Here is a 27,841-nt window from a genome sequence, read left to right as displayed (position 1 = left end):
ATATATTTTGTAAGAGTCAATCGTCTTAAAAAATGCTCGAGCTTGTTTTACAGAATTGCTCATTGAAGATTACTGCTAAAGATCTAGGACAAAACATTGAAACTCCATACTTTTTTCATCTATTTCTTTCGCTCCACTGAAAACTTCATACCACTATTAAATTAGATTTGATTCTGATTTGATTGGATCTACGAGTAATTAAACTAATTGAAAAATCAGTTTATTTTAGCACTTTAAACGGACTCAATGTGAACTGTACATATATAGAAAGCTAAACATGTAATTTCTTAAGCCTTACATTATTATTTATTAAATAACTAGCTATTTTATGAGAAAAGCAGAAGTTGTTACACATTCTTGACAGTTCTTAGAATAATTCAAGCTCAGACTTAGCAAGATTTATTGAAAATTGAAGAAGAAAGACGTAAAATCAGATGTTAAAAGAACGACACATGATCCGATTTTTCGTCTTTTGTTTCCAAATCACAATTAATCTCACCAAAATCAGTCCTTATATATTCCTTAGAGCATCAAAAATATGTATCATAAGTTTACATCTGATTTATCAGCTACCTACCCTACCGTTCTTTGACTAATTACTTTTACTTACTGTAATTAATTTTTTCTGCTTATTTTTATGCCATCAAAAGGGTTGACGTACATTCTTTTAACATCGTAGAACAATTCAAAATAAATTTTAGTACAATCTATTGTAGTTTAAAAAGAAAGGTGTAAAATTAGATCATGCATAGTTCACTTGACATCTGATTTTACGTCTTTCTCGTCCATTTTTAAATAAATCCCTATATTTTTTAATAAAGAGTCTAGGGTTCAATTATTCTTAAAAATGTTAAGAATATGCGTCAACTTCTCTTTTTCTTAGAAAATAGCTAGGTATTTGATAAATAATGTGATAAGGTTAAAAAATTAGATCAACTCTATCGGTAAATAGAAAACTTCAAGTTTCTCCGGACTGCCCTTGAGCGTATGAATTTCTAGTTCTTGTATCTTTTCTTATCTCGCATTAAAATTAAATAATAATCTAAACACTTTTTCTTACATAATATTACTAAGAATCTTATTTTCGTAAGTTTAGTAAAGTCTTATTTTCGTAATTCAATTAAGATTCTTTGTTCTCGATAAATGATCCATTCAGCAGTGGTGTTATAGAAGTTACTCTTTTGATAAAGCAGTTTATATCTGTTGTAGATAAAAGAATTTGCAGTATCATGTAAATTAACCTTTATTTTAACTTTCTTAGATTTCTATGATTGAAGTTGCTCATAAAAGGAACTGTACTGATTTCTCGACAACTAACTAAAAGATTCCCAAAACTCTCAAAATAAAGAAGATAGTTTTCAAATAAATTTTTTATCGATCAATCTTTAAGACAGTGTAGCAAGTTCGAATTTGCTTTTATGTGACACTGGTTGTTGACCAAGAATGACCATTTGACTTGACCCGATTTCGAAAACTTTTTTCTGAAAAAACCATGCGTATTATATTCTCAGATAGTGTGTATTGGTACGTTATACATCGGTAAAAAAATTTTCGAGAAAATCCAACTAACAATTAAAATAATGAAAAATTAAGTGAAGTTAACTAAGTAAAAATTAATTTAAGTGTGTGATTAAAAAAAAGGTGTTTGCTCACGCTTTACTCTCTCGATGATTCCAAGCAAACTATCGAGTTGTCGAAAATATTTACATTAACTTTGTAAACCACTCCTCGCTTAACATGGACTTCGTTATCTATCAAAATGTGGTAGCCAACGATGGTGGAAATTGAAAAAGAAATATTTGCGCTTGCTTAGTTCAACTTAGTAATCTTAGTTCTTAACAATGTTCGTGACTCATTCTCAATAAGTTCAATTTAATTAGTATATTTTGAAGGAGTGGCATTGGCTCAGTGGTGAGCGTGCTTTGTACCGATACAATGCCGTTCTAGGAATCGTGGGTTGTATTCCTGGAGAGTGCAGATTTTTTCAAACACCTTCATTACCGGAAAAATGCGAAACAGTGTTAGAGCTATAGGTAAAGATTAGCGCATTCGATGCGCTAGGCAGGGATCGCCGGCCTTATCGGCGAGGAGTGGTCCCTGAAACATGGGACTTCTCCACGAATGCTAATTAGCCTGGATCTGATGATTCGGCAGAGAGCGCCGGCTGAACCGGTGAGGAGTGAACGTCCTGAAATACAGAGTCCTCTATAGGGAAAGGCTACACAGTGGCGAGTGGACCCGATGCAACATTGGTCCAGAGAGTGTCAGCTTAACTGGCAAGGTGTTTCACAGGAGATACTCACACTGTGCCTATGGTATGATGAGCTATGATATCAGTTGAGACCTTGGAAATAGGTGTGGCCATACATGTAGTTGGTGAGTGGGTGGCCCTAGCGACTAGGCCCGTAGGCTGTTGCGCTAACCCGGTTAAAAAAAATTAAATAAAACAAAATAAGTATATTTTGCAACTTTAATTTAAAAATGTTCAATAAAAAAATTTATTTTTAATTTTTACTTTTTATTAAGTAAATGTTCTGAAAAGTTATTTAAATGTGTTATTTTATTTGCTCACATTACAAACATAATACGTTTTTAAGTAAACTTTAACAATTAAAATTCATTCTATCAACATAAAATGTTTTTAAAAAATGAGTTGACTTTTTTCTATGCATTTTGATTTTGATATTAAATAATATTGTGATATTGATTTATAGTAATATGCTTCCTTATTTGTTTTCTAACAGGATGAAGAAATCTTAAAACCGAAACAAGCCAAAAAGAGAAAAAAAATTAATCCGGTTGGATCGGATAGCGATTGAATTACATGTATTTTTAAATTTGTAGATAGCACCCGTGAAATAAAAAAAATATAATGTCGAAATAAGTGTTATTGATGTCATTATTAAAATGTTTTAGAAAAATGGATCTTATACCAATAAATTTTTAATAAAAAAAGCAAAGTTTTATCAACCTAACTGTTTCCTTCCACTTATAAAAATGTTATTATTTCACTAGATATAATTAGTTAAAATTTTTAATTACAAGAATGGCATTATTATATTGATTTTAGTACAACTTAAAAAGTATTAGGTAAGTTTTTAGGGTAAGAAAAATACTCTTTTCTTTTATCTTAAATTCCTTAACTTATCTTTACTTCTCTTTTTTTTATTGAAATTAATGGGATTCTCGATTAATTGTATGTGTCAAGTAAAGAAAAGGAAAGTAAGCAAGTGTTTTTGTTTTCAAATATCTAATGATACTTTTAAAATTAAAAATAAATATAATGCTTCGTAGAAGAGATTATTCTACCATGAGCACTATTTTGTAGTAATACACATTTTATTACTTGTCCTTTCATGTAGCATACAGTGATGCACAATAAAACACAGTATTGTGATAGGAAATAATATTGAGTCGAATCATTACTTCCTGGCTGTCTGTCATGTCAATGTGTATGGTTTTTTAAAACTTTTTTTCTCTCTTTGTTTTTTCCCTATTTCGTCGCACAGGTTGCTTAAGCTTAGACCTGAAGAACATTAACTAAAAAAAAAAAATGTGATAGTAAATGGTTAGGTAGTTGAGGTGCTTTCAAACAAAGCTAAAGTCATCTGTTACAAGTTTATCTAGACACTGTTATTAGAGATGTGCTAAGATAGTGGAACTTTTTTTAAATTCTTTAACTTTGTGGATACAATCAAACTTTACACGTTTTATCATTAAACTGTTTTTCCTAAATGCTCAACACTTTCTTCTACCAAATCAATAATTCATAGATCCCCTTACTAGATAAATGGATGGAATTTTTTTGCTTTCGTCCCTACTGTCCTGATTTGTATGGTCATTTCCATAATGGTTGGATGTGTCCCTGCTGTAGTTATTGTATGAGTCCCCATTGCCCCGATAGCCATTATAATTATTGTTTCTGGTATTGTAATTATTATACCTATCATTGTAATTATTGTTCCTATTATAAGCCTCTGTTGCGCCATTGTTATAACCCCTGTAATAATTTTTGTAATTATTATCATTAAAGTTATCATTCCTGTCATTGTAGTTGTTATTTCTATTATTGTAATGATTATTTCTGCTGTAGTAATTATTATTCCCGTTATAAGGCTCCATTGGGCCATTGTTGTTGCCCTTGTTATAATTTTTGTAATTGTTGTTGTTAGCATTATCATTTCTGTTTCCGTAGTTATGGGCATTTCTGTTAGTATTGGTTTTGTCTATGGGTTAGTTATGCCCCTCGTTTTGCTGTCTGTCCTCTTCGTCCCTGTCTTGCTTGCGTGAGCGGCAGTCTCTCGCATAATGTCCCGGTTTCTGTCAGTAATTGCAATTTCCCTTTGGTTCCCTCCCATTATCTCTTGAAGTTTTTCTCTTGTTTATCACCGCTAGCAGTTTTCGGCATTCTTCAACTAAATGCCTGGTTCGGCCGTTGCGATATATACAGCGTTTTTCGTTTACCGCTGCGGCGCCTTGTACCTCATTAGTGGTTTCTGCCGTGTTTTCTTCTTTTCTTGCCAGATTTACTAGTGGCCCCCATTCGGTTGCTGTCTTATTGTATGTGGGTAGTGCACATACTAGTACTGCGTGCCGTAAACTAAGGTCGCTCTCAATTTTCAGTGCCTCTATGATTGCTTCACAGGGGGTCCTCGGGTTTAGACTAGTGATTTTACGCCTAAATGTTGGCTGTAGACCATAAGTAAATTGTCTCACTGCCTTTGCTTCCACGCTTTCCTTCAGCACTTGTTTTTGGATAGGCAATAGGTTTGGGTTCGAATCGTGTAGCATCATCAGTCTATTGTACCAATGTTGCACCCTCCCGCCATAGCCTTCTATTGACTCGTTGTTTTGCTGCTTGATTATTTTTAGCCTTGCCATTAGGGTATCTGAGTTGTTTATGCTTCCGTACCTCTTTGAAAGTTCCTGGAGAAATTCTTGCACCGTTTGAAACTGGGTCAGTCTTGGGGCGAAATGCTCAGCTGCTTTACCTCTCAGTGTGTTGGCGAGGGTGCCCGAAAAAAATAATTCGTTCTCCGGCCCTATTTGCCGTGCAATCATTTGCACCATTCTCCTGAACAGCGGTAGGTTAATTGGGTCCCCGTCGAAGAACGGGATGTTGCTTGTCATATGTCAGAGTGTCGGTAGAATATTTTGTAGTGGTCTTTGTGTGCCGTTTTCATCGTGCCCTATATAGGCTCTCTCCTCACCTGGTTGTGAATGTAGAAATATATCATCTCCCTGTCTTTGTTTGAGTGATTGCGGGACAGTCCAAGTGGGTTGGTCTCTATACGTAGGGCGAGCCACCCAGGCAAAAGCCGCTTTTTTCATCCATTCTAGTTCTTCACTGATCTCTCTGATTCTGCTCTCCAGGTGACGTCTTCCATCGTTTTCTATTAATGTACTCTTCATGCCCCTCCAGTCGTCATGTATGGCCGGCAAGGTAGGCCACCCAAAAATATCTGTATCCCCTGGTATTCTTTGTGGGCCCATTTCTTTCGCCTGGGTCGCAAAAATTTGTGTAGTTCCCCAGTTTTGATATGTCCTATCCGTTTCATACTGCTTTATTTCTCTAGTCTCTATCTAGTCCATCCCCCTCGTATCATTCAATTCATCCCCTTTGTTTTTGTTTGCCGTTAACCCGGTTTCATTTATTGTTGTAGTTGCTTTGCTTCTTTTCTCTGGTTTTTCTTTACTTTCGCCTTCATTGAAGCAAAGATCCCCATTACCACTGCTCTAGTTTCCTCATCCAACGCATCTAATTTTTCGCACCTGCTTGGTTCTAATTCTAATTTTAGCATTTGCTGTTCTATGTCTTCTCTTTGTGTGGTTTTGGTTTTCTTAAGTGTATCTGTTTTGCTCACACAACACACCCTGTTCTTATTTGGAAAATTCGGCTCACTCTGAGTCAGTGTAGTAGGTTCCGAGTGAGTGCAGACGCGTGGGTTTGTTGTATCGGAGGAGATAATGCTGAGGGCCCCTCTACCAGCTCTCGATACGATATTTGTTATGTTCAGGTCCTAATATTTGGTCCCTTTCACCTAGCTGCAGCAGCTTGAGAGAGAACAGACGGGCAAGAGAGTTTCCCTACTTTTCGTGCTTAATCCAATTTATGGCAGTTAGCCTCTCCTTAAGACGCTGTTCTTTCTCCCCTCTGGTCTCTGCTGTTTCCTATTTTCGACGGACTCGTCGAGTTTTTGCGTTACGAGTCACTGATTTTTCTCCCTGTTCTCGAATCTCTTATCACGTGAATCAGTTTCCCAACAAAAATTCTACTAATCCAATGAGTTATAAGTCTATTCTATTGCGTGATTTATATTTTGCATTTAAGAAAAAACACTAAAAGGGGGAGCGGACGAAATAATAAATTTATTTATATAATGTATATAAGTATGGCGGATAAATAATATATGTATATCAAAAATAAAAGAATAAGAATCAAACGCTCTTATGTCTACCTAATTAGTGCCTCTCCAATTTTGCCTTGGAAGTAAGGGATACGATTAATTTTACTAAATAAGTACTCACGTGCTAGTCGATATGCATACCAATAGGAATAAAATTTCTGGGACCATTTCCCTTGCCTCTTGTCTTTTTGATCCTGTGGTTATCAGCAATCGTTACCCTAGTCCTACTGGCTTCCGGGCTGCTGTCGCCGCTACTTGTTAACCGGTCCTGTTGCCTCTGATCAAATCCTCGGCTTCTTAATTTCAAATTGTCGTATTCTCGCGGCACTGCACTATGTGTGCTTCTCGACGGAATTTTCTTTGAAACGAGTACAATGAAAGTAAAAAAAAAATTACAACTCTTACCGTACCCCACACTTAGCACCAGAAACTGTTACGTAAGGAAGATATTGGTAAGGAGGTGCCTGGCGAGAATGATCAATACTTATTACTTCAAGGACCATTATCCAAGATACTGTAATCATAGGCAAGATAGCGCGTGTGTTCCCTTCAGAGGCTCGTGATGTACTCTCCCGATAGACTCTCTCCTTGCTCGCGCTTCCCTTCCCTTGGCCCTAGGGTCCCTCGTTATGAGGTTTGAGGAGAAGGAGCGTAGAATCTCACCTATACTATCGTACGTTACATAGGATTTTGCATGAAAAATTGTATTTAGTACGTCTTATAAAATGTAAAGAAGTGATCGACACGTACATTTTTTTTACAAATAAAAACTAAAATAGGTAAAGTACCTGAAAATTGTGGTATTTTAAAAGTTACGCAAAATACCACATGTATGCATCATTGTAAAGTATACATTACACATAAATGCTCTATAATAACGTTAAAAAAAATGAGCCCAGAAGAGTAAAAAAATGATTTAATACTTATAGAGGTGCAGCGTTTTGAAAAAAGTATGAACTCAACATATAACCTGAAATAACACAGAAATGGTTACATAAAATTTTCTGAAAATTCAGCCTTGTCTACAGAATCTCAAAACTAAGTATTCCTGACAGTTAAAAAACAAAAAAAAATTTTTTTCTCGTGTTATAATAAAAAACCAAAATGACGTATGTCTTTATGACATAACATATACAAAGAATACATCTATAGCTATGAAAAATAGAAAATCTTTAAGGGGCTATTTTATTAAAAAAAAAAAAAAAAGAAGCCACTCGTGTTGATTATTTTTCAAATTTATACATACTAGACCAAATGAAATTTTTTATGCGAAATGCTCATTAGCTTTTTTTCTATATTCCATAACAAAACAAAAAGTGTTACAATGAATGATTGTCAAAAACTTTTTTATTTAATAATGTTTTATGATTACCAGTTACTTGCTCGTGATGTTGAAGCCTAGGATAACTGAACAAAAAATAATGAAGAAAGTAATACAGAATAGTTAATAGTGGTAGCGAAATCGAAGATGATGATGAGCGTCTGACAAAGAAAATACCAATTTGACTAAGTTGCAATCATAAAACATTATTTCATAAGAGTATTTTTTATATGTATTTATGGTGGAATTTATTACTTTGAAATGGCAAATAAAAAAAATCCAATTGTGTTGTAATTACTATATTTCTACAGAGTTGCTGCTCTAACGCAATCAGACCATTATTATCAAAAATCATACTATTTCTTGAAAAACCATTTTATTTACAAATTGTTAAGCGATTAATTTTTCAGCACTGGTCAAGAAGATAACAAGTAGTTTAAGGCAAAGAGGTGATACATTAATAGAAATACCAACTTTTGTTGTGTCAAAAATGGTTAAGCGAAAGAAGCTTATTAGTGTCTAAAATGACCTTTAACTAAGAACAAAATTCTCAGAAGGTAATATTTTTGCGAGCTACCCCAGTTCTAAAGAAAAAGTCATTTTACAATCCACGAAAGCCAAGATATCGATGATTTTCCGACCACGAGCGGTTTTGAGCGCGTAATATCAGATTCCACGTGAGCCGCGAAGACTCCTGATACGTGCACATTCGCCAAAATTACAATGGCATTACAAACACACTTCGACCACGAGAAAAATAAGTATGCTGAGAGTGTAAAGTTTCGTCGCATTATTCAGCGTAAAGACGAAACGATAGCTAGCTTCGATTTCGCTACCACTATTAACTAATTTTGTTCTTAGTTAAAGGTCATTTTAGACACTAATAAGCTTCTTTCGCTTAACCATTTTTGACACAACAAAAGTTGGTATTTCTATTAATGTATCACCTCTTTGCCTTAAACTACTTGTTATCTTCTTGACCAGTGCTGAAAAATTAATCGCTTAACAATTTGTAAATAAAATGGTTTTTCAAGAAATAGTATGATTTTTGATAATAATGGTCTGATTGCGTTAGAGCAGCAACTCTGTAGAAATATAGTAATTACAACACAATTGGATTTTTTTTATTTGCCATTTCAAAGTAATAAATTCCACCATAAATACATATAAAAAATACTCTTATGAAATAATGTTTTATGATTGCAACTTAGTCAAATTGGTATTTTCTTTGTCAGACGCTCATCATCATCTTCGATTTCGCTACCACTATTAACTATTCTGTATTACTTTCTTCATTATTTTTTGTTCAGTTATCCTAGGCTTCAACATCACGAGCAAGTAACTGGTAATCATAAAACATTATTAAATAAAAAAGTTTTTGACAATCATTCATTGTAACACTTTTTGTTTTGTTATGGAATATAGAAAAAAAGCTAATGAGCATTTCGCATAAAAAATTTCATTTGGTCTAGTATGTATAAATTTGAAAAATAATCAACACGAGTGGCTTCTTTTTTTTTTTTTTTTAATAAAATAGCCCCTTAAAGATTTTCTATTTTTCATAGCTATAGATGTATTCTTTGTATATGTTATGTCATAAAGACATACGTCATTTTGGTTTTTTATTATAACACGAGAAAAAAATTTTTTTTTGTTTTTTAACTGTCAGGAATACTTAGTTTTGAGATTCTGTAGACAAGGCTGAATTTTCAGAAAATTTTATGTAACCATTTCTGTGTTATTTCAGGTTATATGTTGAGTTCATACTTTTTTCAAAACGCTGCACCTCTATAAGTATTAAATCATTTTTTTACTCTTCTGGGCTCATTTTTTTTAACGTTATTATAGAGCATTTATGTGTAATGTATACTTTACAATGATGCATACATGTGGTATTTTGCGTAACTTTTAAAATACCACAATTTTCAGGTACTTTACCTATTTTAGTTTTTATTTGTAAAAAAAATGTACGTGTCGATCACTTCTTTACATTTTATAAGACGTACTAAATACAATTTTTCATGCAAAATCCTATGTAACGTACGATAGTATAGGTGAGATTCTACGCTCCTTCTCCTCAAACCTCATAACGAGGGACCCTAGGGCCAAGGGAAGGGAAGCGCGAGCAAGGAGAGAGTCTATCGGGAGAGTACATCACGAGCCTCTGAAGGGAACACACGCGCTATCTTGCCTATGATTACAGTATCTTGGATAATGGTCCTTGAAGTAATAAGTATTGATCATTCTCGCCAGGCACCTCCTTACCAATATCTTCCTTACGTAACAGTTTCTGGTGCTAAGTGTGGGGTACGGTAAGAGTTGTAATTTTTTTTTTACTTTCATTGTACTCGTTTCAAAGAAAATTCCGTCGAGAAGCACACATAGTGCAGTGCCGCGAGAATACGACAATTTGAAATTAAGAAGCCGAGGATTTGATCAGAGGCAACAGGACCGGTTAACAAGTAGCGGCGACAGCAGCCCGGAAGCCAGTAGGACTAGGGTAACGATTGCTGATAACCACAGGATCAAAAAGACAAGAGGCAAGGGAAATGGTCCCAGAAATTTTATTCCTATTGGTATGCATATCGACTAGCACGTGAGTACTTATTTAGTAAAATTAATCGTATCCCTTACTTCCAAGGCAAAATTGGAGAGGCACTAATTAGGTAGACATAAGAGCGTTTGATTCTTATTCTTTTATTTTTGATATACATATATTATTTATCCGCCATACTTATATACATTATATAAATAAATTTATTATTTCGTCCGCTCCCCCTTTTAGTGTTTTTTCTTAAATGCAAAATATAAATCACGCAATAGAATAGACTTATAACTCATTGGATTAGTAGAATTTTTGTTGGGAAACTGATTCACGTGATAAGAGATTCGAGAACAGGGAGAAAAATCAGTGACTCGTAACGCAAAAACTCGACGAGTCCGTCGAAAATAGGAAACAGCAGAGACCAGAGGGGAGAAAGAACAGCGTCTTAAGGAGAGGCTAACTGCCATAAATTGGATTAAGCACGAAAAGTAGGGAAACTCTCTTGCCCGTCTGTTCTCTCTCAAGCTGCTGCAGCTAGGTGAAAGGGACCAAATATTAGGACCTGAACATAACAAATATCGTATCGAGAGCTGGTAGAGGGGCCCTCAGCATTATCTCCTCCGATACAACAAACCCACGCGTCTGCACTCACTCGGAACCTACTACACTGACTCAGAGTGAGCCGAATTTTCCAAATAAGAACAGGGTGTGTTGTGTGAGCAAAACAGATACACTTAAGAAAACCAAAACCACACAAAGAGAAGACATAGAACAGCAAATGCTAAAATTAGAATTAGAACCAAGCAGGTGCGAAAAATTAGATGCGTTGGATGAGGAAACTAGAGCAGTGGTAATGGGGATCTTTGCTTCAATGAAGGCGAAAGTAAAGAAAAACCAGAGAAAAGAAGCAAAGCAACTACAACAATAAATGAAACCGGGTTAACGGCAAACAAAAACAAAGGGGATGAATTGAATGATACGAGGGGGATGGACTAGATAGAGACTAGAGAAATAAAGCAGTATGAAACGGATAGGACATATCAAAACTGGGGAACTACACAAATTTTTGCGACCCAGGCGAAAGAAATGGGCCCACAAAGAATACCAGGGGATACAGATATTTTTGGGTGGCCTACCTTGCCGGCCATACATGACGACTGGAGGGGCATGAAGAGTACATTAATAGAAAACGATGGAAGACGTCACCTGGAGAGCAGAATCAGAGAGATCAGTGAAGAACTAGAATGGATGAAAAAAGCGGCTTTTGCCTGGGTGGCTCGCCCTACGTATAGAGACCAACCCACTTGGACTGTCCCGCAATCACTCAAACAAAGACAGGGAGATGATATATTTCTACATTCACAACCAGGTGAGGAGAGAGCCTATATAGGGCACGATGAAAACGGCACACAAAGACCACTACAAAATATTCTACCGACACTCTGACATATGACAAGCAACATCCCGTTCTTCGACGGGGACCCAATTAACCTACCGCTGTTCAGGAGAATGGTGCAAATGATTGCACGGCAAATAGGGCCGGAGAACGAATTATTTTTTTCGGGCACCCTCGCCAACACACTGAGAGGTAAAGCAGCTGAGCATTTCGCCCCAAGACTGACCCAGTTTCAAACGGTGCAAGAATTTCTCCAGGAACTTTCAAAGAGGTACGGAAGCATAAACAACTCAGATACCCTAATGGCAAGGCTAAAAATAATCAAGCAGCAAAACAACGAGTCAATAGAAGGCTATGGCGGGAGGGTGCAACATTGGTACAATAGACTGATGATGCTACACGATTCGAACCCAAACCTATTGCCTATCCAAAAACAAGTGCTGAAGGAAAGCGTGGAAGCAAAGGCAGTGAGACAATTTACTTATGGTCTACAGCCAACATTTAGGCGTAAAATCACTAGTCTAAACCCGAGGACCCCCTGTGAAGCAATCATAGAGGCACTGAAAATTGAGAGCGACCTTAGTTTACGGCACGCAGTACTAGTATGTGCACTACCCACATACAATAAGACAGCAACCGAATGGGGGCCACTAGTAAATCTGGCAAGAAAAGAAGAAAACACGGCAGAAACCACTAATGAGGTACAAGGCGCCGCAGCGGTAAACGAAAAACGCTGTATATATCGCAACGGCCGAACCAGGCATTTAGTTGAAGAATGCCGAAAACTGCTAGCGGTGATAAACAAGAGAAAAACTTCAAGAGATAATGGGAGGGAACCAAAGGGAAATTGCAATTACTGACAGAAACCGGGACATTATGCGAGAGACTGCCGCTCACGCAAGCAAGACAGGGACGAAGAGGACAGACAGCAAAACGAGGGGCATAACTAACCCATAGACAAAACCAATACTAACAGAAATGCCCATAACTACGGAAACAGAAATGATAATGCTAACAACAACAATTACAAAAATTATAACAAGGGCAACAACAATGGCCCAATGGAGCCTTATAACGGGAATAATAATTACTACAGCAGAAATAATCATTACAATAATAGAAATAACAACTACAATGACAGGAATGATAACTTTAATGATAATAATTACAAAAATTATTACAGGGGTTATAACAATGGCGCAACAGAGGCTTATAATAGGAACAATAATTACAATGATAGGTATAATAATTACAATACCAGAAACAATAATTATAACGGCTATGGGGGCAATGGGGACTCATACAATAACTACAGCAGGGACACATCCAACCATTATGGAAATGACCATACAAATCGGGACAGTAGGGACGGCTATAACAGAAACTTTATAAGACCTGGGCCACCACAAAATAGAGGCCCACTGGAGCAGAGAAACGGCGAATACGGCCCTGATAATAGGAGAAATGGATCGGCTGCTTTAAACTCGCAAGATGTTCGGCGTGGTCCCCAAACGCTGAGCATGAACTAGAGAGAGAGAGGGAAAAAAGCGTGTCTGGCGAAGAAGAAGATGCTAGAGAAAAGCCGCAAAAGGCGGAGCAAGAAGTAGTGGAAGCAGAGACGCACAACAGTCCGAATACTAACTGAGTGCAGGAAAAAATAGAAAGTAATAAAGCAGAGTGCGAAAATACTCCTAGACAACGGGGTGGCAAATGCACAAGAAGAGAGAGGAGAGTCGGCAAAAAAAGTAATCGGACAATGGCGTTGGACACACATGTAAATAACGATAAACCCAAGCTTTTAGAGCACGACGAGGAAACAGAGCAGCTCCCCAAACTAACTATAAAACTTCCGGGAACAGGGCTTATGCCATCATTCGTCCAGTTACGGGGACCACAGTTAAAGAAAGGAAAGGCGTCTTTTTATGCGGATACAGTCACAGAGATTTCGATTATAAAGAAAAATGTTCTTAGCACAGACATGCTAATAGACAGTAGGTATCGAGTGGCTATTATTGGCGTGACTTTCGGAGCACGCAAAACATTAGGCACAGTACAGGTTCAGCTACAACGGCTGGAGTGCACATTACATGTTGTCCCCCATGACTTTCTTATTGACGCGGAAGGAATCATAGGGTGGGATACTTTTAAGCGATATCGGGGCCAGATAAGCGCCGCTGAGAATATGATTAAATTATAAGAAGTAGAGATACCACTGATACAGCCAGAGTGTTTTAAAATATCTGCAAAATCGAGACAAATAATTTATGTGCAAATAAAGGAAAGCATAAATAAAGTAGAAAATGGCTGGATACCCCTCCAAAAGACGGAGGAAGGAATATTGTTCGGAAATTTTATAGCCAAAAATATTAATGGAAAAATAATCACAGAATGCATTAATACAAGTGACGAGATAAAATGCGTGCCTGTTCCAAAAGTAGAGCTGCTACATTACGAAGAAAGTTATTGGAAGCACTCAGACGTTGAAGGAGACAATGTCGAAAGCTTGGGGGAAGCGGTAATAAGGTTATTTAACGAAGAAATAGGAAATGATGATGAAAAAACAGAAAATCTTACAAAAGTCAAAGAAGAGTTAGAGAAACAAAAACGCGAAGATAAGATGATATAACTTGTAGACACAGCTGGTTGCAACCATGAAGAAAAAGAACATGTAAGGAATCTAATTGAGTCAAATAAACAAGAAGAGCCAAACATACATGATTTATTAGAGGGAAGGTCCGATGAATTACGGGCTCTAGTAATGATTGACATTCAAATGCGAGATGTAGAGGGAAGGCCGGTAATGAGGATTGCCGTGTGGGAGCCCAACGAAAATCGCATAAGGCCCCCACCTGAACCACAACCTCCACCGGACCTTGAAAGCAACGGTAAGCTATTGACTGAAGAGAGTACAACGACGATAGTTATATCAATATTAATAATATTTATAACGATGATAGTAATATTAATAATGATAATTATAATATTAATAATAATAATAATAATAATAATAATAATAACAATAATAATAATAATAATAATAATAATGACAAAAGAAATACAGAACATAAGAAAAATAAAGCTAGTATACCGACATAGTATATTGTATAGGAAGACAGGATAAACAGAAACATACGTGTATAATATATATATATATCGGTAAAAGCGTTAGTTTTCATTAATTCGTGGCCCTCGGATGAGCCGCGAGTGAGCGACAAATCATACGAAAAGAAAATATGAAATAAGTGATTACTGCGCAACCAACAGATATTCTGACAATTAACCCACTCCCTTGTAGAGGAAGACTATTGATAAAATACGTTTAAAAATTCAGTTTTCTAAAATTTTTGCGGCCCCTGGACGCAGCGCTAAAATCTGACTAGAAGAGAGGGATTATTTAGGCTTACGATAGAACTTTTTTTTATGAAAAATAAATAAAGCAACTTCAGGAAAAATAAAACTAGTTTTTGAAAAGACCCACAAGCCAATGTGAAGAATGAGAGATTGAACTTTCTCTTCTTCCTTCCTTCTGTCGTTCTCCATCAGAAACAATCCCACTCCTACCATCATGATATGCTGATAACCACAACACTTGAAACGTCACACATAATCGTCACGAGATATAGAATGGACTGCCATGTGTAAAATAACGAACAGCCCGTTCGTCGGACCGTCCACCTTAAAAGGAATAATCAACCCCACCCAGCGTGTGGCAGTGTTTCCTCAGAACTTGGCCGTCGAAGGACAGCTAGGAAGCCCTTGTGGAATCCTGGAACACCTCCTGGACAACAATACCACATTACCAGCCCACCCTCGTTCAAACAGTGGCGTCGATACTGAAAAAAAGGCATAGAGATCTACAACAACCAAAAAAAGGCAAGAATGCTTGTAATCATTAAAGCCACTACCTACACAACGACATTGTACATTAGTGCACGTGGGCTGCTCCTGCAGAATTGCGTCCATGAGGACATCACACAGATATTCTCGTGGTGCGAAAAATCATGTTGCCACATAAGCAGTGTCAAAGCTTAGCTTCGGAAACTCAGACAACGGTGCGAACACCTTAGAAAGCGCACTTTCTCCAGAGACCTAAAGAAAAAAAAAAAAAAAAAAAAATGGAAGTTTTGTTTTTGAGGGGAAAAATAGCGAAAGAGCAACAAACGAAATTAGCAAATGCATCCACGGCGTGGCGTTAAGAGTTAAAGCAAACGAGAAATATCCATATAATTCCTATCCTAAACCTCGTCATGTTAGAGAAGAGAGAGGGGGAGTAGCAGAAAAAATATAGTATCAGAAAATGTAAAGATAAAGAAAACACTAGACAAGTGTACGACACAGGTCCAAACGTAAATGCGGAATGCACGGCCGTAAAATGATTCTTTTTAATTCATACCTCCAAGCTCGTCGCTACCAAAATACAAGTCAAATGTAAGATAACCGATCGTTAAATTATCTGACCATACAGTCTTCTCGAATATGTTATATGACTCCGTAGGCAAGATAGGGCACACAATATTATAACTGACCATTCACATACTCAGTCACCGACTCATACGCACACGTAGAGCCGATGTGAAGTAAGTAATGACAGCAATAAAAACGTATTTGCGATAGAAAATTTTGAAACGTACAAAAAGTACTTACATAAATAAAAAATAACAATATTTGGACAAGAAGGAATGCAAGATAATTAAAGGATACGCTCATTGTTATATACTTTATACGTGAGGAGAGAGCCACACTCGCAGCTCAACGCTAACCGAATAAAGGGGAGATACAAGAGAAAGGATAAGGTACATACGGTAATACATCTAAATAAATAGCTATCAATGGGATATTAATTGTGTTAGGACAAGTATTTACCACAGGTCTAAAGCGCGGGCCCGTAGTCAAGAACCAGGGTTGGCAACTAATAGCTAACAGCTTTATACATTACAGGGTTAATAAATTCGGTATGGGGCTTTTTTTTCTTACTATAAGTACCTTCTCCATCGGGGGGGCCCTACTACTAATATGTTTTAGAATGTTCACAGGTAAACAAAGAGCTCAAGAGGAAGCACGAGAATTAGTAATAATCCAAACCGCGCTGACAGTAGAACTCGGAGCAGAAAGGCGACTGCAATTCTCTAGACGGATACTAGAATTGCCGGTGACCGGGATACAAAATTAAAATTCGTGAGCCTCGAGGATAAGTGCCTGGAGTCGCTCGACTAAATCAGAGGGCGCAGTCCGTAGGACGATACTAAGAAATAATTTTTTTTTTTTTAAATATGTAACATCGGGAAATTTTTTTTAAGTTTGTATATGTATATAAACAAAAAAAAAAAAAAACACATATGAGAATTGTAGCTAAAACTATAATAATAATAAGGGTAACAATAATAATAGTAATAAGAAAAAGAGGATGAACGCCGGGAGTTGCTCGACTATATCGGGGGGCGCAGTCCGTAGAACGATACTGAGAAAGAATTTTTTTTTCTCTTCCCAAAATATGTAACAGTGAGAGAGTTATGTTAAGGTCTATTGAAAAAAAATGAAATAAAAATAAAGTAAAACAAAGAAAAGGTAATTTCAGCTTTAATTTTAATAATGATAATGATGATAAGAATGTGGACGAAAGGGAGCGCTGGGAGTCGCTCGACTGTATCAGGGGGCGCAGTCAGGAGGAGAAGATCCAAAAATATTTTTTTTTGTTCACTTGAATACTATAATAAGAAGTTTGTACGGATTTTTTTTGTAGTTAAACACGTGCGGAAGTTAAAATGGAAACTACATTGTAAAACAAGATTTAATGTAAAGTAGTATTAAGCAAATGCCCACCTCAAGGCAATTTTGTACATAATTGTAATACAAGGCAAAGCGCATACACAAACAATATTGTTATACACTCGATACACGATGAGAAGAAAATTGAATAATTGGAAGAGCAAAAATATTTATGCAAAGAGAACAGCGGTTCCCTATAATTGAATTAAATAATGAGTGCAAAATACCAAACTACATAAACAACTCAGGCAACAAGATACAATACACACACACATAAAGTTGCAAACAAGTATACAGACTCAACACTATATAAATTAAAAAGTCAGCGTCGTCGAGGACAACGACGTCGCGGCCTCGGACGTGTAACGTACGATAGCATAGTAGAGTGATAGTATAGTATAGGTGAGACTCTACGCTCCCTCTCCTCAAACTCAAACCTCATAACGAGGGGCCCTAGGGCCGAGGGAACGGAAGTGCGAGCAAGGAGAGAGTCTATCGGGGGAGTAAACGACGAGCCTTTGAAGGAAACACACGCGCTATCTTGCCTATGATTACAGTATCTCGAATAAAGGTCCTTGAAGTAATAAGTGTTGATTATTCTCGCGAAGCACCTCCTTACCAATATCTTTCCTACGTAACACCTAATAGTGTTATGATTAATTCATATTTATGGACCTACTGCTCTAACGCAGTAATACCATTATTACCAAAAATCACACTTTTTGTTTAAAAACTATATTTTTTTACGAAATGTTTAACAATTCATTTTTCAGCGTTAGTTAAGAAGGTAACAGGTCATTCAAGATAGAGAGGTGATACATCAATAGAAGTACGAACTTCTGTTGCATCGAAAATGGTTTATCAAAAGTGGCCCATAAATGTCCATAAATGACCTTTGAACCTTCATGGAAAAAGTCCGGTACAAATTTCTTTTTGATTGTTGATAGTGTTTAATTTGCAATTGAGTGATTTTTTTGCAGCTCAATTTGCCATTAATCTATTACGAAAACTGAATGAAATAAATGAGATATGATTAGTAGAAGTCTTTACAAATAAAATAAACTCTGGTTAGACACTAGAACGCCGTACGGCTCAAAAAATCAGTTTTCAAAAAATTGCTTTCTTATAAACAATTGCAATTATGTGGTAACGATTAAACGTACAACATTTAGGTTTAGAGATTTTGTAGTGTCATGCAAGAGCTTTGATTTTTTCGCATTTTTTGACGTTTCACATTGACTGTTAATTTGTTATAAGGAAATTTAAGAAACCGCTATTTTAGTGGTTCTTCGCATTTTTAAACTAAACTAATTATCTGATTATTAACAATCGTACCTCGTTTTACAGATACCTACAGTTTTTATACTAGATATTTTTGAATGAACCCATCAGGAAAAAAACCACCATCAGAAAAGTATTTTTCCATGCCGTTGTTGGGCTCAAAAACAATTTTTGTAATAAATTCAAATGTTCAAAACAATTAATTATCGACACTTACTACAAAAAGGTGGCAAAGTAACTTCCGCACTTTTTTTAACGGGGTCAGAGCGTCTTCTTTTTCTGGTCTCTTTCACCTTTTTCCTTTGTTAATATTTATAAGAAAGATAATGGCGAAAATTCCCCTTACTTAGCGACATTGGTTAGCTCATATTTTTATAGTAGTATTAGTAGTATTAAGATTCCACGTATACCTAATTAGGCATTATGCATGATTTTTGTCGTATGTCGACTGAGCGATTTTGTACTTATATGACCTCAGGGTGTGTTTTCTCAGCCCTCAGCTTCCGTAGTTTGATGATTTCTGTAGAGATATTTGACAATTTTTCTTATCTCTGTTGTAATATGGTGAACTTAAAGTCTTATCTGTACAAAAGATATAAAAAATAGAATTCTAATGACATCTCTAAGCATGTCTGTGTAAACAGAAAGCTTTGAAAGCATTTTTTTTAATAGTAGGGAGCTTGTACTAGTAGTAGAGAAAGATTCTAGTAAAGAGAAAAAGTCAGTCGCATTTCACGACGCACTTGAAAAACATCACTGTATTTACAATTCACTGATTTAACTACTTTTCCAAATGAATTAATCATACATTAAGACACTAACCCAGTGTGTATTTATTTCACTATTAAAACATTGTAGCCAAGCCTGGTTTTTTTTTTTCCTTGAATTTTTACTTGCCGCTTTGGTACCCCGTGAAAATTAAATCAGGACAAATTATGTGGTTTAGTTGAAATGTAAAACGATCTCAATAAAAAATGTGAGTTGAAAGAATGTGAAGAAATTTATAGAACTGGAAAGTAAATACGAAGATAGTAATACGGCATATCAATAAGCAGAAATTGATGAATTGGTAATTTGAGTACTTAACGAAGGAGATTTTAAAAGCTGGAATTTCAGGTCGATGATGCTGCTAGAATATTAAGACTGTATAGAACCAGCAATTTGAGAAAGAACAGAAAAATACGAAGTAAGAGCTTGTAAGAAAGGTGATTAAAAATTAATAAAAATACTAGTAAGTACAATGTCAAACAAACAACGAATATGTATTAGGAAGTGCGACATATTACATGATACAGAAATTTAAAAAATATATGATACAAACTTAACTGCATTACAATTATTAAATAGAACTAACATAGAAGTAAAACTGAAAAGTTACGACACAGTGGAAGAATTCATAGATTTTAGAAAAGTGACAAATGAAGATAAATCAGCAGGTAAAACGCTAGAAAAAGCTGAAAAAATAAGGAAACATCCAATACTATACGGTACATGATGTTGGTACGCACGTTTTTTTTCAATAAATTCCAATAAACATTCTAAGTCCGCATAAATAAAAAAGGTACTCGTTTCTTGTGTGTAAAATATTCAAAATCAAGTATATGCTCATTTTTCTTTTTTTTAGATACAATAATTTTCCAACTATTCATATTTTTGCAATCTTCTTCATGTGCTTTCAATTTATTTTTAGACCAAAAGTTGTGAAAGCATCGGTCACATATGTTTAAGGCATGCTGATGTTCAGACAATTGTTTGCGTAGTAAACGTAACAAATTTTTAATCTGAACATAATGATATGTATACTCGATATTTAAATCGTCTTCCATATTGATCTTACTATCGTCCTCCTTGACATCAATATGAAAACTTTAACATGATCTTCTCTTTTGTTTCCTCATAAATGACTGGGACAAACATTATAAGATTTATCCTTCTTTTTAAAAAAACATTAATTAACCAAAACATTATTTGAATTATTAAAATAACGTCCAATAGTGGTACTGTCAAATTTTGTATTTATTATATTTATCAAATGTTGACAGAACTACCATTGGACGTTATTTTAATTATCAACTAACCGTCAATGGAAGTCTTTTATTAAAACTTTATTTTGTTTTTCAAATTTATAAATTTTTTTTTAGGGGCAACAGGAAACTCAATATCATTAAAATTTTACTCGTTTTTATATCTTCTATAATTTGAGACACGATTTAGTTTTTTATTTGCCGGATGCATTGTTAATAAAATAGCCTATTTAAAACATCAATTGTCTCTGTTAACAATGTATACACAAGCATTTTTTTTTTAATGTAGTCTGGTAAGTCTATAAATGAGCTATCTCGTATAGGATTCAATTTATTGATTTTGATGACTGAATTTAATATTGAACGTGAAAACGAGCCAGAACCAGCATCTTCAAAGTCATCCATACTTTCCTCAATTGGTTGTTGCACATTCTTATTAAACCAATCGTCTGAATCAGTTGTTTGATAAATGGATTGTGACCTTGTGTTTAAGAATTTTGAATCTGTATTTTCAAAGTTATGTTTGACTGTAACATATTCAGATGACAATACTGTGTTAATTTTTAGTGCTTTATGTTCGCTAGAAGATTGTTGTATTCCGTTTGAAAACTGCTTCTTTGCCTCTTTTAAAAAATTTTTAAAATCCTAATGTTTTAACTTAACAATTTATACTATCATGATTCGTCTTTCCAAAGCACTATTAACATCTTCGAGACTTACTGTTTTATTGTTCTCAGTAAATTAAAGTGTTGTTGACGGTATTCCTGCTATTGTGGATGCCCCTGCAGCTATAGCTTCACCTAGAACGTATTTTGAGAAGTTATTTTCAAATTTGCTAGTTGACGTTACTTCTATATTATTTTCCGGTAAAAACACTTTAGGTTTATTTTAGAATACTGTAACTGCTGCTTCAACTCTACGACCACTGTCTAATACAAAAACTTCAGATTCATTTGTAAATATTCTTGCTTCATCCGCTATTTCCAAGCCCGGTGAAAGCCTGGGTGACTGTCGCAGGCCCCACGGATTATAGAGGGAAGGAAGGGGGCCATAAAGACGTGTCTCATGGCCATCAGGGACTGCTTAATGTTCCATGGCCCTTTCTAACGAAAAAAGGACGAAGAGGAAGCCTGTCGAGTATAGGCACTAACGACACCGAGGACAGCAACGTGTCGGTATTTAGCAACCAGACCTGGGAGGAGCTTGCCTCTTTAGAAAAAAGAGTCGCTAGGCTTAGAGAAAAGCGACAGCAAGTTGCTGATAAAGTCCAATCAGCGACGAAAGACATTATAGTGACGCTACAAATGATTAACGATAAGTACGGCGACAGCGAACGCTGTTAAAAATGGGCTCAAAGTGGCGCTAAAGCATGTTCAAGAAGCAGAGGTGCTGAGAAAAGGCTTCTTACTGAAGAAGATGTGTATACCATCGCTTGGTAGTCGTCATTTGAATCCCTGCAGTGGAGGGAACAAAGGCGAGATAATTTTTGACGGCATATACAAAAAGAAACCTTGAATACCGCCCTAAGGAAAATAGAACGAAGTAAAAGAAACAGGAGCCCATCAGACAGCCCTAAGAAACGCCAGCAAACCTTGCCTCTAAAGAAAAAGAAAACAGGCAGTGGCAAACAAGAAGAAATTCCCTTGAATGACGAAACAAGCCAGAAGAAAAAAGTGAACGCAACATTAAATGTAGTAGTCAAGATAGCTGAAGGACAGACCTTTGCAACGGTGCTAAAGACGATGAAGGCGAACTTTGATCCTGATAAAGCGAACGTGGCAGTCCAAAGTGTTATCACTACAAAAAAAGGAGACATACTTATTAAGGCCAAAGATGTAGAGAATGCTACTGCATTCTCACAGCAAATTGAAAAGTCGGTAGCCGGATAGGGTGCTGTCAAAATGAGCTACAGAAAAGTGACATTAGAGGTCCGAGACCTGGATGCCATTGTAGAGAAAGATGAGGTCAAAGAGGCTTCCGCTAGGACATTTGGACTTCAGAGCCAGGAGCCAGAAGTAGCTGTCTTAAGGCCAAATGCCAGAGGACAGAGGCTGGCGTTGATAAAGGTGGACGAAGCATCTGCCAGACAAGTAGAAAAGGAAGGCAGGTTACGAGTTGGCTTTGTAAGCTGCCGAATTCGAAGTAGAATTGAAGCAACAAGATGTTCCTTCACAAAAAAAAAAAAAAAATTGTCTCTTTCCGGAGCATCCCGAGAGGAGGTGGCAGGACATAAGTTCGGGTGAGGTGCATCTCTTTACCCTCGATTAATTGAGGTTGGTGGTATCAGAGACACCGGGCCGCAAGGCCCTGGGTCCCCATGGGGTCTCATCCGAAGTCCTCAAGGTCATAGCCACGGAAAAACCACACGTGTTGCTAGACAAGTTTAATGCGTCTTTGCGCAACGGACTGTTCAGTGAGTGGTGGAAGATCCAAAGGCTTGTCCTTCAGGATAAGGGTAAACCACCCCCCTTGGTTCCGTCGTCGCTCCGACCTTTGTGCATGCTAGACAATGCCGGATAAATGCTTGAGAGACTGATACGAACTCGTCTAAGAGGGAAAGTCAGTCTCTCGAATAATCAGTACGGGTTTTGAGGGGGACGATCAACGGCCACGGCTGTGGCTGAGGTCCTTGAGTCGGTGAGGGAGGCATGGAAACCCTCACATATGACAAGAAGCGCCTATTTTCTGGTGACTCTCGATGTGAAAAACGCTTTCAACTCGGCTAACTGGTCCGATATAATTAGGGCTTCCAGGCGCCAGAATGTACCAGAATACCTTAGAAAGATACTGGATAGCTATCTTTAGGATCGTGTACTCCGGTACGACACAAAGGATGTACCGAGAGAGAGGTGCCTGACGTCGGCGGTCGCACAGGGCTCCGCCCTTGGCCCTGACTTATGGAATCTGGTCTACGATAAACTTTTGCGCCTTGAAATGCCTCCAGTGGTCAAGCTGACGGGTTTTGCATGACACAGCACTGCACGTCACAGCGAGATCCAGAGAGGAGGCCGAGTGCAAGATTCCGTGGGTGGTCGCGATAGTGTCGGAATGGCTGCAGGATCACGGTTTTGTACTTGCAATCGACAAAACAGAGATGGTCATCCTTACCAGGCAAAGGTGGTTTGGGGGGGACTTTCGCCTAAGCGTTGTGGGTGAGGCAATCGGCGTAAGCCCGGTTGTGCGCTACCTGAGGGTGTAGGTTGACTCACGTCTCACATTCTAGGAGCACATCAAGAGAGCAGCCACAAAGCTGCCAAGGTTGCGGGAGCGTTAACACGGTTAATGCTGAATGTTGAGGGCCTGCGAGAGGCCAAAAGACGACTTCTAGCGTCGGTCTCAAACTCGATACTGCTGTACGGCGCGGGGGTATGGGCGAATGCGGTTGCAAGACGGGACGTCACAGAGCGCCTCATTTTGGTGCAGCGCATCGTATCTCTAAGGATCGCTTCCGCCTACCGCACGGTTTTCTCTGCTGCTGTTATTGTGGTAGCCCGAACGATTCCTGTCGTGTTGCTTGTGCTGGAGTGGCGAAGGAAATTTCTGGGCTCTGGTGACGAAAGTGATGGCGACAGGCGGACGGAAACGTTGACGACGTGACAACAGGAGTGGGACCAGGCTAGTGTGGGTAGATGGACGCACTGGTGTGGAGGACAGCAGAGGTGAATTATTACCTTACTTAGTTCCTCTCTGGGCATGGTCAGTTCGATGCCTATCTCCATCGCGTGGCGGTAAAAGCATCCATCAGATGTGCTTACTGCTCCGTGGTGGTTGACACCGTCGAACACACGTTTTTCGTGTGCGAAAGATGGAATATGAAAAACGTTGATGCAAAACTTGTACCCCAGGCAATAACCTCTCCGAGAGAATACGCTGGCAGTTCCGATCCGGTGAAAGCCTGGATGACTATTGCAGGCCCCATGGATTCTGGAGGGGGGGGGCAACAAAAACGTGTCTAATGGCCATTAGGGACTCCTTAATGTTTCATGGCCCTTTCTCACAGACAAAGAACGAAGAGGAAGCCTGTCGAGCATAAGCACCACCGACACCGAGGACAGCAACGTGTCAGTATTTAGCTACCTGACCCAGGAGAAGCTTGCCACTTTTGAAGAAAATGGTGTTTAGCTCATAGTAAAGCGACAGCAAGTGACTGATAAAGTCCAATCAGTAACGAAAGATATTGCAGAGACGCTAAAAGCAATTAACGCAAAGTATGGTAACGCAGCAAACGCTGTTAGGAATAGGCTTAAAGCTGTGCTTAAGCACCTTGAAGAGATAGAGGTGAAAAGAAAAGGTTTTTTTTTGAAGAAGTGTTTGCAAACTTTTGAAAGTCGTCATTTGAATTCCCAAAGTGGAGGGAACAAAGGCGCGATTATTTCTAACGGAATGTACAGAAAAAAAAACCCTGAACACTGCTTTAAGGGAAATAGAACGTTGTAAAAGAAACAGACTGGGTTAGGCTATTCCATGGCCTTTTGTTACAGATGAAGGAGGAATAGAAAGCCTTTCGAACATGGGCAGTCACGTCAGCGATGGTAGTAACGTGACTGTCTTCAGCTACCACACGCAAGATAAGCTCGCCTTACTGGAAAGTGAGTATGTTAAGCTAAAAGCAAAGAGAATGCAAGAGATTGAGCAACTTTAATCTGCAACTTGAGATATCAAAGAGTCGCTATTGGCAATTTATGAAAAGTATGGTAACACGGCAAACGCCGTCAAAAATGGTCTAAAAGCTGCGTTAAAACACTTGGAAGCAGCTGAGTTGACTTGAAAAAGCGTCTTGTTAAAGGTAGAAAATGTAACGAGAAGTTGAAAAGAGTGTTTAAAATTCCTGAATTACAGAGAATATAGGAGAGATAATTTCCGACGGTATGTTCAGAAAAGAACCCTGAACACTGCCCTTAAGGAGATAGAGCAAGTTAAAAGAGACAGGAGCCCATCAGACAGCCCTGAAAAACACCAACAAGTCATGTTGTCTAAGAAAGAGAAAACAGGCAGAGGCAAACAAGAAGAGGTTGTCCTGAACGACAAAAGTGACCAGAAAAAGAGAGTACACGGAAAAAAAAATCAAGCATCTGTAGCATGAATACCATCTATATATCGACAGTGTGAGAGAAGTATTGGGTTAAACGCATCAGTTCACATAGCAACACTGTGCGATACAGGTATAGACGGTATAAGATGCGCTCAAACGAATTTAGTATGGTCTGCTAGCGTATACACTGTGACACACACGGTCGTAGCGCGTGGAGCCCACGCGCAAAGTGTTTCGTGTATACTCATATTAATTTTTAATGAGAGACATGCATAAGATGCACAGGCATCTCAGGTATTCTACGCGCCTATCATGGGGTTGGTCTTTTTCACTGTGCTTGCTTACTAACGTATACTTAATCTACTAGAATACACATTACTGTAAATTTAAGGGCTGTCCTATGATAAAATATTACGTAAAAAAAAATTACTTTAAAAAAAGTTAGGAAATTGTACAAAGTTTAAACTCTTTAGCTGTAACAGAACTAAAAAGTTGGAATATAAACTAAATTCAAAAATTAGGGCTGTTCGCACTTTTTGAGTATCAACAATGAATACTACTCAAGCTTACTCAGTTCTGTTATAGCTAAAGAACTGAAACTCTGTACAATTTTACAACTTTATTAAACAAAACTAAGTATTGATTTTGAGCACTCTTAATCTTATAAAAGTTGAGATACCACATATGGGTAAAAATAATCGATGAGGCCTGTTTTCGCCGAATGAACACAGTACATAAAAAAAGATTCTTAAAATTATGAATATCCTGTACATGTTTAATCTGTCTATTTATAAATGTTGTATTCATCATTATACACATAAAATCACACGAGCATCACACATATCACATCAGTATCAGCTGTAATGAATGCGTATTGCAGACCGCGTATGTTATGTATAGGGTATGCCTATAGCTCCCACTCGAATTCAGCGTGCGTACACGCGAAACACTTTGCGCGTGGGCTTCACGCGCTATCCCGATGTGTGTCATATGTATACGCTAGCAGACCATACTATATTATTTTGAGCGCATCTCATACGATCTATACTTGAAATCCAAGCATTGCACACATGAATCGATAGTCATACTAACGACTGCGTTACTGATAGATTCTCATGCTACAGCTGCTTGATTTTTTTTTCAGTGTAGATGCGACAATAAAAGTACTGCTAAAGATGGCCGAAGGGCAGACCTTTGCTAATATGCTGAAGTCAATAAAGGCAAACTTTGACCCTGACAAGGCCCTTGCCTCGCTTAAAAGTGTTGTCACTACAAAAAAAGAAGACATAGTCATAAAAGCCAGAGGTGTAAAGGACGAGATTGCATTCTTACAGCAAATCGAAAAGTCGGTAGCTTGATAGGAAACTATCAAAATAAACACGAAAATAGTGACACTAGACGTCCGAGACCTGGACGCTATTTTTGAGGAAGACGAGGTTTAAAAGGTTTTTGTCAAGACTTTTGGATTAAATAGCCAGGAGCCTAAAGTAGCTCTCTTAAAACTGAATATCAGAGGACAGAGGCTGACGTTGATAACGATAGACAAAGCAACTACTTGACAAGCAGAGAACGAAGGCAGGTTGAGAGTTGGCTTCGTAAGCTGTCAATTTAAAGAAGAATGTAAGTAACAAGATGCTACAAATGCCTAGAGTATGGACATGTCTTAGGCGACTGCAAAGAAGAAGATAGGTCTAAGCTTTGCTTTCGGTGTGGAAGCTCAAACCACCGGAAAAAAGAATGTTCAGGACCAGAACAGTGTGTTATCTGTCCAACGTTGGATAACAAGCATGAAGCTGGCAGTGGGAGCTTACCGCTGTTTATAAAAGCGCTAGAAGAGGCCAGAAAAAAAGCTCAAGCAGGACGCAAATGAGGCGGGAAGGGCTTGAGTAGTAAAGTGGTGTAATGTGGACCCACGCTGTGCGAAGTACTTGTACCTATCACCAAGGGAAAGCATCAAGCTTATAGTGGTGCTTGCTAAGTTAGCAGCCTACTATAGAGCGCTAAACAGGGTGCTGATCCTTAGAGACCCCGAGTCTTTTTCAGGACTCGAGAGGATTGGTACCTCTATC

At 37.6% G+C, this 27,841-nt stretch overlaps 1 protein-coding gene across 2 annotated transcripts in view; it reads left to right on the top strand.

The window, feature by feature from the left end:
* The window catches only part of IntS3 (integrator complex subunit 3), a 254,728-nt gene extending 251,816 nt beyond the window's left edge, over positions 1–2,912 (top strand). The window contains exon 10 of one of the 2 annotated variants that reach the window (XM_089594307.1): positions 2,745–2,912. In XM_089594307.1, the coding sequence (XP_089450433.1) occupies positions 2,745–2,819 (75 nt within the window). In that variant the 3' untranslated portion in view covers positions 2,820–2,912. The remainder of the gene's footprint in view (positions 1–2,744) is intronic. The other variant, XM_089594308.1, reaches the window with a different exon arrangement.
* Positions 2,913–27,841: the final 24,929 nt, after the last annotated feature.

This window comes from Copidosoma floridanum, unplaced genomic scaffold (genome assembly GCF_036245765.1).
Source record: "Copidosoma floridanum isolate Cflo_tuat_1 unplaced genomic scaffold, Cflo_Japanese_pri ptg000021l, whole genome shotgun sequence".
In the NCBI taxonomy this organism is placed as follows: Eukaryota; Metazoa; Arthropoda; class Insecta; order Hymenoptera; family Encyrtidae; genus Copidosoma; species Copidosoma floridanum.
This window is presented reverse-complemented; position numbering and strand designations above follow the sequence as displayed.